Source organism: Salmo salar, chromosome ssa06, assembly GCF_905237065.1.
Source record: "Salmo salar chromosome ssa06, Ssal_v3.1, whole genome shotgun sequence".
In the NCBI taxonomy this organism is placed as follows: domain Eukaryota; kingdom Metazoa; phylum Chordata; class Actinopteri; order Salmoniformes; family Salmonidae; genus Salmo; species Salmo salar.
In genome coordinates, this window is record NC_059447.1 from 12280001 (window position 1) to 12293891 (window position 13891).

General features: G+C 45.6%; 1 protein-coding gene across 1 annotated transcript in view; it reads right to left on the reverse strand.

Moving 5' to 3' along the window:
• Positions 1–13384, reverse strand: part of LOC106594314 (serine/threonine-protein kinase LMTK1) — a 74890-nt gene extending 61506 nt beyond the window's left edge. Inside the window, exon 1 of the mRNA XM_045719733.1 lies at positions 12608–13384. Coding sequence (XP_045575689.1) covers positions 12608–12689 — 82 coding nt within the window. The 5' untranslated portion in view covers positions 12690–13384. The remainder of the gene's footprint in view (positions 1–12607) is intronic.
• Between the last annotated feature and the right edge of the window lie 507 nt (positions 13385–13891).

Sequence of the window (13891 nt, forward strand, 5' to 3'; positions counted from 1 at the left end):
ATATAAAAACGTTAGGGGTTAAACCGGACATTGCCCTACTGTTATATAACAATGTTAGGGGGTTTAAAGCTGACATTACCTACTGTTATATAAAACTGTTAGGGGTTAAACATGACTTTCCCTACTGTTAATTAACACTGTTAGGGGTTAAACCTGACATTACCTACTGTTATATAACACTGTTAGGGGTTAAACCTGACATTACCCTACTGTTATAGAACACTGTTAGGGGTTACACCTGACATTACCTACTGTTATATAACACTGTTAGGGGTTAAACCTGACATTACCTACTGTTATATAACAATGTTAGGGGTTAAACCTGACATGACCTACTGTTAAATAACACTGTTAGGGGGTTTAAACCTGACATTACCTACTGTTAAATAACACTGTTAGGGGTTAAACCTGACATTACCTACTGTTAAATAACACTGTTAGGGGTTTAAAGCTGACATTACCCTACTGTTAAATAACACTGTTAGGGGTTAAACCTGACATTACCCTACTGTTAAATAACACTGTTAGGGGTTAAACCTGACATTACCTACTATTATATAAAAACGTTAGGGGTTAAACCGGACATTGTCCTACTGTTATATAACAATGTTAGGGGGTTTAAAGCTGACATTACCTACTGTTATATAAAACTGTTAGGGGTTAAACATGACTTTCCCTACTGTTAATTAACACTGTTAGGGGTTAAACCTGACATTACCTACTGTTATATAACACTGTTAGGGGTTAAACCTGACATTACCCTACTGTTATAGAACACTGTTAGGGGTTACACCTGACATTACCTACTGTTATATAACACTGTTAGGGGTTAAACCTGACATTACCTACTGTTATATAACAATGTTAGGGGTTAAACCTGACATGACCTACTGTTAAATAACACTGTTAGGGGGTTTAAACCTGACATTACCTACTGTTAAATAACACTGTTAGGGGTTAAACCTGACATTACCTACTGTTAAATAACACTGTTAGGGGTTTAAAGCTGACATTACCTACTGTTAAATAACAATGTTAGGGGTTAAACCTGACATTACCTACTGTTAAATAACACTGTTAGGGGTTAAACCTGACATTACCTACTGTTATATAACAATGTTAGGGGGTTTAAAGCTGACATTACCTACTGTTATATAACACTGTTAGGGGTTAAACCTGACATTACCTACTGTTATATAACAATGTTAGGGGGTTTAAAGCTGACATTACCTACTGTTATATAACACTGTTAGGGGTTAAACCTGACATTACCTACTGTTATATAACAATGTTAGGGGTTAAACCTGTTATTACCTACTGTTATATAACACTGTTAGGGGTTAAACCTGACATTACCTACTGTTAAATAACAATGTTAGGGGGTTTAAACCTGACATTACCTACTGTTAAATAACACTGTTAGGGGGTTTAAACCTGACATTACCTACTGTTAAATAACACTGTTAGGGGTTAAACCTGACATTACCTACTGTTATATTAAACAATACATTGAAAAAAGACCGTATTTCTGGTGCAGGTACAGCCAATTAGCGCTAGCTAACACTACTAGGCAAAACATATACTGGAGCTTGCGACATACAGGACCATGGAGAGTGAAGGTGTAACTCTACTCTACCTGGCTGCATGACTCAGCACCAGAGACAGCTCTCACTGAGCTCAGTGTAGAGAGGGAGACAGAGAGACACCTCTCACTGAGCTCAGTGTGGAGAGGGAGACAGAGAGACAGCTCTCACTGAGCTCAGTGTAGAGAGGGAGACAGAGAGACAGCTCTCACTGAGCTCAGTGTAGAGAGGGAGACAGCTCTCACTGAGCTCAGTGTAGAGAGGGAGACAGGGAGAGGGAGTGACAGAGAGAGGGAGAGATAGAGTGAGAGAGACAGAGAGAGAGAGATTGTAGCTCTGGTCTATGTCCCAAACCCTATTTCTTGTTTGTGACCCGATTCAGGAAACTAGGCGTGTGTCGCAAATCACGACTTCACAGGCGAGCCGTTGAAAGTAAAAATGTTTTTTCAAAATGCGTTTTTTGGCAGAAATGCCTTCTATAGTGTACTACTTTCAGGCCCTGGGGTTCTGGTACAATGTAGTGCACTACTTTCAGGCCCTGTGGTCCTGGCATAATGTAGTGCACTACTTTCAGGCCCTGGGGTTCTGGTACAATGTAGTGCACTACTTTCAGGCCCTGGGGTAATGGTACAATGTAGTGCACTACTTTCAGGCCCTGGGGTAATGGTACAATGTAGTGCACTACTTTCAGGCCCTGGGGTCCTGGTACAATGTAGTGCACTACTTTCAGGCCCTGGGGTAATGGTACAATGTAGTGCACTACTTTCAGGCCCTGGGGTCCTGGTACAATGTAGTGCAATATAAGATGAACAGGGTTCCATTTGGAATGCAGCCATGGAGGGACTGTCCTTCAGCCCTTCCTGCTGACAGGGGAAACAAGAGGTGACACTAGTGTGACAGTCATGGAGAACAACACACACACACACACACACACACACACACACACACACACACACACACACACACACACACACACAACAATGCTAGTCTGTGTTCCTCCTCCCCTGTACTGTGTTGTCTTTTTGTTGTGTCAGGCTCTTTGGAAGGTATGAAGTCATCACCGTCTCTCTCTGTGATGTGGGTGAGGTGAACATGGCTTGGTGAAGGTATGAAGTCATCACCGTCTCTCTCAGTGATGTGGGTGAGGTGAACATGGCTTGGTGAAGGTATGAAGTCATCACCATCTCTCTCTGTGATGTGGGTGAGGTGAACATGGCTTGGTGAAGGTATGAAGTCATCACCATCTCTCTCTGTGATGTGGGTGAGGTGAACATGGCTTGGTGAAGGTATTAAGTCATCACCATCTCTCTCAGTGATGTGGGTGAGGTGAACATGGCTTGGTGAAGGTATGAAGTCATCACCGTCTCTCTCAGTGATGTGGATGAGGTGAACATGGCTTGGTGAAGGTATGAAGTCATCACCATCTCTCTCTGTGATGTGGGTGAGGTGAACATGGCTTGGTGAAGGTATGACAGACAGACAGACAGACAGACAGCACGGCACGCTGGCACTAATCCACCCACTACTGTGATTCCTGATTCCTCTGTGTGTGCGTGTGGCCATGGGCTTGCACGTGTGTGTGTGTGTGTGTGTGTGTGTGTGTGTGTGTGTGTGTGTGTGTGTGTGTGTGTGTGTGTGTGTGTGTGTGTGTGTGTGTGTGTGTGTGTGTGTGTGTGTCAGCTCAGAGCCCATACAGTATTTAACACATCAGCAGAGTGTGGTTTATTTCCTGTTATTGCAGCTGTGCTCTGACACCTGCTGGGGGGTGAAGGCTGCTTGCCTGCATCTCACACCATCCCAAGAGGAGAAGGGGTACAGGAGGATGGAGAGAGAGGAGGAGGAAAGGAGGACAGTAGGAGGATAGAGAGGGTGGGTCTCGGGCCGTATGTTTGACACCCTGATCTATACAGAGTGAAACTGGATGGTACTGTCTGAACTTCTAGACTTCTCCCTGTCAGTTAACACTACCACTGCTTCCCTTTATTGTGGCAATTGTGCTCGAATCAATGCAATATTAGCCATTTTCAAAGCAACATACTGAAACAAACGGAACTATGCAAGAGATGTTGTTGTGGGCTGAACGCATAGGAGTAGGATTCGGTACTGCAATAGAATCCTACGACTCAGTCGGTACTCTACACAGACCTGTGCGGCATAGCCAATCAGAGTTGCAGTAGGCCTATATGCAAATAGACCATTGCTATATATGGATCTGTGTCATTTACTTCGAAATGGACTGTGTTTACAGTTGTGGTTGTGAGTAGATGCGCTTGTTTTGAGATCAAAGCGAGAGCTGCATGTAGCCACTTATGCACATTCTGTTCATATCCTTTACTATTGTGGGAGTTAATGTAATGTAGCTAGGTGCAACTGCTATGTTAAGGAAACACACGAACAATGGTTACATTGGTTGCATCTGGACATACATTAGCTGAGGCTATAAGTACATTGGTTGCATCTGGACATACATTAGCTGAGGCTATAAGTACATTTATGGCAGCTGGACACAACTAATGGATGCATTAAGTCAGGGCCATAAGTACATTTATGACAGTCAGACATACTAATGTCAGAAGGACACAGGAAGGAGGATGGTGGTAAAATGACCAACAGGTGAAATATAAGTATACAATAAATGCATTATTCTTTGTATGACATAAGGGGTCCTGCCACCATTATAATCTAACCAGAAGCAGAGATGGGCGTTACTGGGCGTAAACAAGCAAAGAACTCGGACTAAAAGATAATGGTGGCAGAAGGACTAAGGGGAGTATCTGCATTTACATATGGGATGTACCCATATGCTGTATGTGTATAAAAGCAAAGCCAGTGCTGAGGGAAGTCAGTTGTTCCGCGGACCAGCTCGGCTTTGCTACTTTGTATTAAAGCCTATATTGAATTCACAAGTTCTTGTAAGAGTGTTATATTTTTGAGGCAATATTCCACGACACTAGTTAGTGAGTTATTAGACCAGTTATAGATCATTAGTAGTCAGCAATAGGGGAGTGATTGCTTCCGACAAGAGCACAAAACTTGTACATTTCTAGACATCTTTAAAATGCCAGTCAGGTAAAGAGTTTGTTTCTGTCTTAAAGGGGCAGTGTTGTATTTTGAGACAGGCTTGAATAAGCTAAGTAGCCAATAGGCAGAGGGTAGCATAATGTGTCTGATTCTCTGTAATAATGGTATGGGAATAATAACACATTTTATTTTGTTAAGTGGCTTCTTGAATCAAACAACACAACAACATTTTCAGTCACCTCCTTGTCTGAAGGACAAACGGATAAACAGGTTAATGTCAAGCTCTGCATGATTTTTTCAAAAGTCTTATTGAATGTAGTCCTACATTGAACACCACGCATTGGCTGCTACTGTAGGCTGAATGATAGAACAGCTAGGCCTACATTATGATCAAATAGCTTGGCCACTATTAAAACTGTAACTTAAAGCGGGTACAGCCTCAGTGTTCACAGTAAACACGCGTTGGAAATTGCACAGAATTTTCCCAATGTTCAAGTTTGCACTCAGCAGACCTGAAATGTGTTCAGTGTCGAAACAAATTAGAGGGAACATTGGCTGTGACCTCTTCTGACCTCTGTTGACCTCTGAAGCTACTCAACATTCCAAAAAACATAGTTAGTTTATAAAGCTCACCATCTCCACAGCAATAAGTCCTTCCTAAGAGTTTATAAAGCTCACCATCTTCACAGGAATAAAAGTCCTTCCTAAGAGTTTATAAAGCTCACCCTCTCCACAGCAATAAAAGTCCTTCCCAAGAGTTTATAAAGCTCACCCTCTCCACAGCAATAAAAGTCCTTCCTAAGAGTTTATAAAGCTCACCCTCTCCACAGCAATAAAAGTCCTTCCTAAGTTTATAAAGCTCACCCTCGCCACAGCAATAAAAGTCCTTCCTAAGAGTTTATAAAGCTCACCCTCTCCACAGCAATAAAAGTCCTTCCTAAGAGTTTATAAAGCTCACCCTCTCCACAGCAATAAAAGTCCTTCCTAAGAGTTTATAAAGCTCACCCTCTCCACAGAAATAAAAGTCCTTCCTAAGAGTTTATAAAGCTCACCCTCTCCACAGCAATAAAAGTCCTTCCTAAGAGTTTATAAAGCTCACCATCTTCACAGCAATAAAAGTCCTTCCTAAGAGTTTATAAAGCTCACCATCTCCACAGCAATAAAAGTCCTTCCTAAGAGTTTATAAAGCTCACCCTCTCCACAGCAATAAAAGTCCTTCCTAAGAGTTTATAAAGCTCACCCTCTCCACAGAAATAAAATGCTGTCGTGACGTTGTATTAGTTAATGTGACGACTGTTGCTCATCGAATGATTAACGGTTTATAATTGCGTGATTAAATGAATCAAGCAATGACTCAAGCAATTATTAACTCATTAACCTGGGGCACCATGGGAAAATTTGTTTTATTGAGTTTCTATTTCTCAAATGAACTCAAAGAATATCAGAATATCGATTTTACAACAGTAGCTAATTAATCAATTTCCTCTAATGTCTCATTCTGAACGTCGCATAATCCGGGAATCTGCACGGACCCGGGTCCCACCAATGAGTTTACCACACCAATCTTAGTTGATTATTTATTTACTAGCGCGTGTTACCCAAAATGGGGATTTAAAAGAGAGAGTTAAAAAGAAAGTACACAAGAGAAATATACATTTGGGTGCATTTGTCAGCTATGCTTATTTTAACCCTAGCCTTGCCCCGAACTGCCGCTCTTATGGGTCAGAATATAATGATGTAATTACGTGTTGGAGGTCTCAGAGGGGTGGCTCCGCGTGGCTCGTTTAGGCTGCTCAAGGACGCACTTCTCCGACGCAACTCTCTGGTTGTCCTCACGATGTCAGTGTCCCTTTTGGCTTAGTGGTCTGATTTCTCCCCCTGTCTCTGATAGTGTCGTCTGAGGACAGACAGCTCTGTAGCTTAGAGCTCACAGCGTAGGAATGAAACAGCATAGAGACCACGATTCGATGAAGAGTGGAGGCTAGGTGGTTCGGCTTGAATTCACCCGCTAAGACACAGCTACACATCCGTAGCTTGGGTAGAAAAATATTTTTTTGTCTTCAACCTTGTGTTGCGTTTTGGGGTTCGTTGACTTTGTTAGACCTTCGCTGCAGCTTGGGGTCAATTAGTCTCATATGTTAATTCTTAACTCACATGTCTTATACCTTCGGGTCAGAAGTGGGCGTAACCACCTTTAGGGCAATTCTCTGGGCGTACCAAGTTTACTCAAATCCAATTTTAGACAACTAACTTCACATTTCATCTTTACCAAAACATTCTCTTTGATTTGGACATTTTCCACACAACGTACAATGTATAAACATCAGGCATATACTGGGAAAACTCTTAACCACCATGAACAAGGATACGTCCCAAATGCACCCTATTCCCAACATACTGCACTACATGCTCTAGTGAAAAGTAGTGCACTATATAGGAAATAGGGTGCCATTTGGAATGCAAGTATTTCACCCATGATTTCCCAGGCAAGATCGGGACGGGAGTGTCTTTTCACCTCAAATTACATAATCACATTACTGTGGTGGGGTTACATAATAATGTCCAGCACTAGGACACAACCAGAGTCCCAGGCAAGGCTGAGGACAGAGCCCGAACCAGAACCAGAGTCCCAAGCAAGGCTGAGGACAGTACCAGAACCAGAACCAGAGTCCCAGGCAAGACTGAGGACAGTACCAGAGCCAGAACCAGTCTTAGGCCAGGCTGAGGACAGAACCAGAGCCAGAACCAGAACCAGAGTCCCAGGCATGGCTGAGGATAGAACCAGAGCCAGAACCAGTGTCTCAGGTCAGGCTGAGGCCAGAACCAGAGCCAGAACCAGAGTCCCAGGCCAGGCCAGGCCAGGCTGAGGTCAGAACCAGAGCCCCAGGCCAGGCCAGGCTGAGGCCAGAACCAGAGTCCCAGGCTGAGGCCAGGCTGAGGCCAGAACCAGAGTCCCAGGCCAGGCCAGGCCAGGCTGAGGTCAGAACCAGAGCCCCAGGCCAGGCCAGGCTGAGGCCAGAACCAGAGTCCCAGGCTGAGGCCAGGCTGAGGCCAGAACCAGAGTCCCAGGCCAGGCCAGGCTGAGGCCAGAACCAGAGTCCCAGGCCAGGCCAGGCCAGGCTGAGGCCAGAACCAAGCCAGGCAAGGCCAGCCTGAGGCCAGAACCACAGCCAGGCCAGGCTGAGGCCAGAACCAGAGTCCCAGGCCAGGCTGAGGACAGAACCAGAATCCCAGGCCAGACTAAACCAGAACCAGAGTCCCAGGCCAGGCTGAGGCCAGAACCAGAGTCCCAGGCCAGGCCAGGCTGAGGTCAGAACCAGCGCCAGGCCAGGCTGAGGCCAGAACTAGAATCCCAGGCCAGACTAAGCCAGAACCAGAGTCCCAGGCCAGGCTGAGGCCAGAACCAGAGCCAGGCCAGGCTGAGGCCAGTACCAGATTCCCAGGCCAGGCTGAGGCCAGCCACTGGACAGCATGAAGGACAGCAGACCTGGGTTGAAATGTTGGTCGACCAAGATTGGTCAAAATCGATTGATCTACATTTTTAAACGTGTATTTTTCCAAAACAAACAATCAAATCAACTACATTCACTGAGCTTGTCTGATGGTTTAAGCACACTGTTTGATTACATAATTAAGACACACAAATGACTAGAGGAATTCCGACCGCAATTGATTTGATTGTGCAGGGCCTGGCTCAGACTTGCTGCGCTTTGTAAAAAAAAAAAGAGCGACTGTGTGACTAGCACCCATTGTCTCTCTCTCCTCCCTGCTGCAGCGACCACCACAGAACATCAACAGTGTTAATCACGTTGTCCATGTTGCTGAAGCTGCAACATAATTATAGCCATTTCTGACTGAAAAGTTCTCTTACCTGAAATCCCGCATTCCCTATTCCCTCAACCCTTGCTCTCTCTATTATGACAATAGGGTGTGACCTATAGCATATCATAATCACGTCAATAAATTGGTTATAAACTCAGATAACCGTAACAGCAAAATGGATGCAGAGGACGTGACAAACCCAAAACAGGGGAATGTTTACTGGTTGTTCAGGAGGGAAAGGGGAAGTCAGATCTGTAGAAGATGTTTGACTTAGTTGTGAAAACTACTGGAGATCCAGATAAAGGAGCAAGCGCCAAACAAGTGCTGTTAGATTACAATAAACTATTTCTGACCAATTTAACCATATACCATTTCAGTAGAACATGTCTTAGAGTGATGGACTGTGCCATCCCCACGGCCTAAACAATGGATTAGTCCACTTAGACAGGCGCAAATCAGAAAGGTGTCTTGTACACCATGATAAATATCGGGGTTACTCTACCTCCCAAATATCACTATTGACCGGTACAACATGGGGTACTGAAAGCCCCATATCACTATTGACCAGTACAGCATGGGGTACTGAAACCCCCATATCACTATTGACCGGTGCAGCGTGGGGTACTGAAACCCCCATATCACTAGTGACAGGTACAGCATGGGGTACTGAAACCCCCATATCACTATTGACCGGTGCAGCGTGGGGTACTGAAACCCCCATATCACTAGTGACAGGTACACCGTGGGGTACTGAAACCCCCATATCACTAGTGACAGGTACAGCATGGGGTACTGAAACCCCCATATCACTATTGACAGGTACAGCGTGGGTTACTGAAACCCCCATATCACTAGTGACAGGTGCAGCGTGGGGTACTGAAACCCCCATATCACTAGTGATAGATACAGCGTGGGGTACTGAAACCCCCATATCACTAGTGACAGGTACAGCGTAGGGTACTGAAACCCCCATATCACTAGTGACAGGTACAGCGTGGGGTACTGAAACCCCATATCACTAGTGACAGGTACAGCGTGGGGTACTGAAACCCCCATATCACTAGTGACAGGTACAGGGTAGGTTACTGAAACCCCCATATCACTAGTGACAGGTACAGAGTAGGGTACTGAAACCCCATATCACTAGTGACAGGTACAGAGTAGGGTACTGAAACCCCATATCACTAGTGACAGGTACAGCGTGGGGTACTGAAACCCCATATCACTAGTGACAGGTACAGCATAGGGTACTGAAACCCCCATATCACTAGTGACAGGTACAGCGTGGGGTACTGAAACCCCCGTATCACTAGTGACAGGTACAGCATAGGGTACTGAAACCCCCATATCACTAGTGACAGGTACAGCGTGGGGTACTGAAACCCCCGTATCACTAGTGACAGGTACAGCGTGGGGTACTGAAACCCCCATATCACGAGTGACAGGTACACCGTGGGGTACTGAAACCCCCATATCACTAGTGACAGGTATGCTTTGCTTGCTGTTTGGGGTTTTAGGCTGGGTTTCTGTACAGCACTTTGAGAATATCAGCTGATGTACGAAGGGCTATATAAAAATACATTTGATTTGATTTGATTTGAGGTACAGCGTGGGGTACTGAAACCCCATATCACTAGTGACAGGTACAGCGTGGGGTACTGAAACCCCCATATCACTAGTGACATGTACAGAGTAGGGTACTGAAACCCCATATCACTAGTGACAGGTACAGAGTAGGGTACTGAAACCCCATATCACTAGTGACAGGTCCAGCGTGGGGTACTGAAACCCCATATCACTAGTGACAGGTACAGCATAGGGTACTGAAACCCCCATATCACTAGTGACAGGTACAGCGTGGGGTACTGAAACCCCCGTATCACTAGTGACAGGTACAGCATAGGGTACTGAAACCCCCATATCATTAGTGACAGGTACAGCGTGGGGTACTGAAACCCCCGTATCACTAGTGACAGGTACAGCGTGGGGTACTGAAACCCCCATATCACTAGTGACAGGTACACCGTGGGGTACTGAAACCCCATATCACTAGTGACAGGTACAGCGTGGGGTACTGAAACCCCCATATCACTCGTGACAGGTACAGCATAGGGTACTGAAACCCCCATATCACTAGTGACAGGTACAGCGTAGGGTACTGAAACCCCCATATCACTAGTGACAGGTACAGCGTGGGGTACTGAAACCCCCATATAACTAGTGACAGGTACAGCGTGGGGTACTGAAACCCCCATATCACTAGTGACAGGTACACCGTGGGATACTGAAACCCCATATCACTAGTGACAGGTACACCGTGGGGTACTAAAACAGCCATATCACTAGTGACAGGTACAGCGTGGGGTACTGAAACCCCCATATCACTAGTGACAGGTACAGCGTGGGGTACTGAAACCCCCATATCACTAGTGACAGATACAGCGTGGGGTACTAAAACCCCCATATCACTAGTGACAGATACAGCGTGGGGTACTGAAACCCCCATATCACTAGTGACAGGTACAGCGTGGGGTACTGAAACCCCCATATCACTAGTGACAGGTACAGCATAGGGTACTAAAACCCCCATATCACTAGTGACAGGTACAGCATAGGGTACTAAAACCCCCATATCACTAGTGACAGATACAGCGTGGGGTACTGAAACCCCCATATCACTAGTGACAGGTACAGCGTGGGGTACTGAAACCCCATATCACTAGTGACAGGTCTGGGAAAATAGAAAAAGAGAGATCCTGTATGCAGCGACCAGAGTGAGCTGTAGGAGGCTGGTCCTCAGGGCTAGCTCATTTATATGCTGAGCACACACAGCCTAGTGCAGGGACACTCAATGCTGTTTAAACACATACACACACACACACACACACGCGCACACACACGTGCACACACACACACACACACACACACACACACACACACACACAGACACACACACACACACACACACACACACACACACACACACACACACACACACACACACACACACACACACACACACACACAAACCGCAAGGACAATCTCAATCCTGTTTACTCTACCTCCCATTCATTTATTCTGCTCTAATTCAACTCTTCACTAAGGCTGTCTGCACACACTCCCCTTCCTTAAATGTGGAAGACACATTTCAGTTGAATGCACTCAGTTGTACAACTGACTATGTATCCCAATTTCCCTTCCTCAATCCTCTCCCCCTCTACTCTCCCTCCTCTACTCTCTCTCCTCCTCTCCACCTCTCTCCCCCTCCTCTCTACTCTCTCTCCTCACACCCCTCTCCCTCACACCTCTCTTCCTCCCCTCTCAAACTCTCCCCCAACACAGCAGCACCTGAGTGCTCCTGCCCATCATGCTGGCTCTAGTAGCCAGAGTCCATGGTGGCTCTGCCCCGTCCAGTTTCCCTGAGCTCTGGGTAAACACTGCAGACGGGCAGACTGCTGTACTTTCAACAACAAGCCATAGAGCCAGAGTCAGGGAGGGAGGTCTCCAGTGAACTGAAGTAGGTTTGAGCTGGGCTAAGCTGGGCTGACACACAAGCATACACACGCAAACGCAAACGCACACAAACACACACCTGCAGGGGTCTGCATGCTAGGTTGGCTTTGAGCTGCCTTTCTCCACTGCGGATCAGACTGAGAGAGGCAGGCAATAGCGTGGTAGTGAAACACACACACACACCAACAGTACACACACACACACACACACACACTGCCCTTCATCCCAGCTTCCTCAGCATTCCTCTAAAATAACAACATGCCACCCTCCCCTCGGGTTGCCATGGAAACTGCCCCAAGAGGCAAAAAAAAGGGGTGCTGCTGGAGGTATGACTACAGAAAGGGAGAAGAAGACTGCCCAAATATCAACACACACAGACTCACACAACCAGGCTATAAAGGATGCCAACAGCACACTGTCTACTGTATATTGATCTAGCTGCTGTTGATGACAGATGAACATCCATATCCTTCACATGAAGCTGAAGGACCAGTAGCTGAGTTTAAACACACAATGATTCAACATATAGAGGGACCTGATGATGATGGTGACGAAGAAGAATATTATGTTTCAAATGCAATACTGGCAATACACATTCTGACACAGACATTAGATGAAACACACATGAAACAACACACATTAAATGTCCGTTTGAGATCGACACGTACCTGAGTCAAAATGCGAACTGAAGGCAAAACTGGGATTAAAGAACGCTGAAGACATAACCGTCACGGAGAGAGCCACGGACATCCTCCCCCCTTCTTCAGGCTTGAGACCGCAGCAGACAGGGTTTACCAAAATACAACATGGAAATAGATCAGATGTTGACTAAAGCACATTTAGCCGAAGGATTGTATGCTAGTCAAATTAAACGCTGCATTTTAGGCTATTTCTCATTGACACCCTTGAGACGCAGTGCGCGCATCCTTCACATCGGATCAATAAACATATGTTGGCAAACATTCCCGTCGGTATTTGTTTTTGAATTTGATACCGCAGGCATTCACTTGACTGACGGATGATTAAAAACGATAGATTGGCATCTCCCGTCCCACGCTTTTCTTCTCCGTCATCCAACCAGTTTGGTGATGATGAGCCAGAAAATAGAACACCTCTGCTTTTTTGCGCTGCTTTATCGACGTGATTCCGTTATTTAGGCTACATCGTTTTCGGTTTTGTCTCTGACTGTACAAATACCTTGGCATTCGTCCAGTGGCAATTTTACACTCCAAGTCAAGTTATGATCTTCCTCTGTCTTTAGAGCAGATCAATGCAACATGATGGAATAGGTTGCACAGAGTTATCCAGAATCCTCGCTATATTCCCAAGGAGATATTCAATACTCATTGCACTATCGGAGCGTCACTTTCGCTGGCGACAGGGGAAGCGCCATCTTGCTTAAGGTGTCCTGTCCTAGTTTATCCTAACTGGAATCTCGCTGACTCGTTTGGGAATATGGCATCTGCACCGTGGTGAAGGGAAAGATGAGGAGGCGAGAAAAGAGGGGATAGGGAAGTCTATGTCTCAGAATAGTAATACAACACGTGAACAGGTGGTGAATTGGAATAAGAACGTTATTTCAACCAGTGCAGGACAGGTGTATGGCTGTGTGCGTGATTTAGCTTGCCTGGTACTATGGGATCAATCAATGCAATAGTCCCAAAAGTGCAAACACGACCATGCTCAGTGCAAATCAAGGGCACCTCCATATGCCTTTGAAATATGACCATGGTCTGGTCTAATCTCTGGTGGACACTAGGTAACATAAAGTACATTAGATGAGTGACATATGACCATGCTCTGGTCTAATCTCTGGTGGACACTAGGTAACATGAAGTACATTAGATGAGTGACATATGACCATGGTCTGGTCTAATCTCTGGTGGACACTAGGTAACATAAAGTACATTAGATGAGTGACATATGACCATGGTCTGGTCTAATCTCTGGTG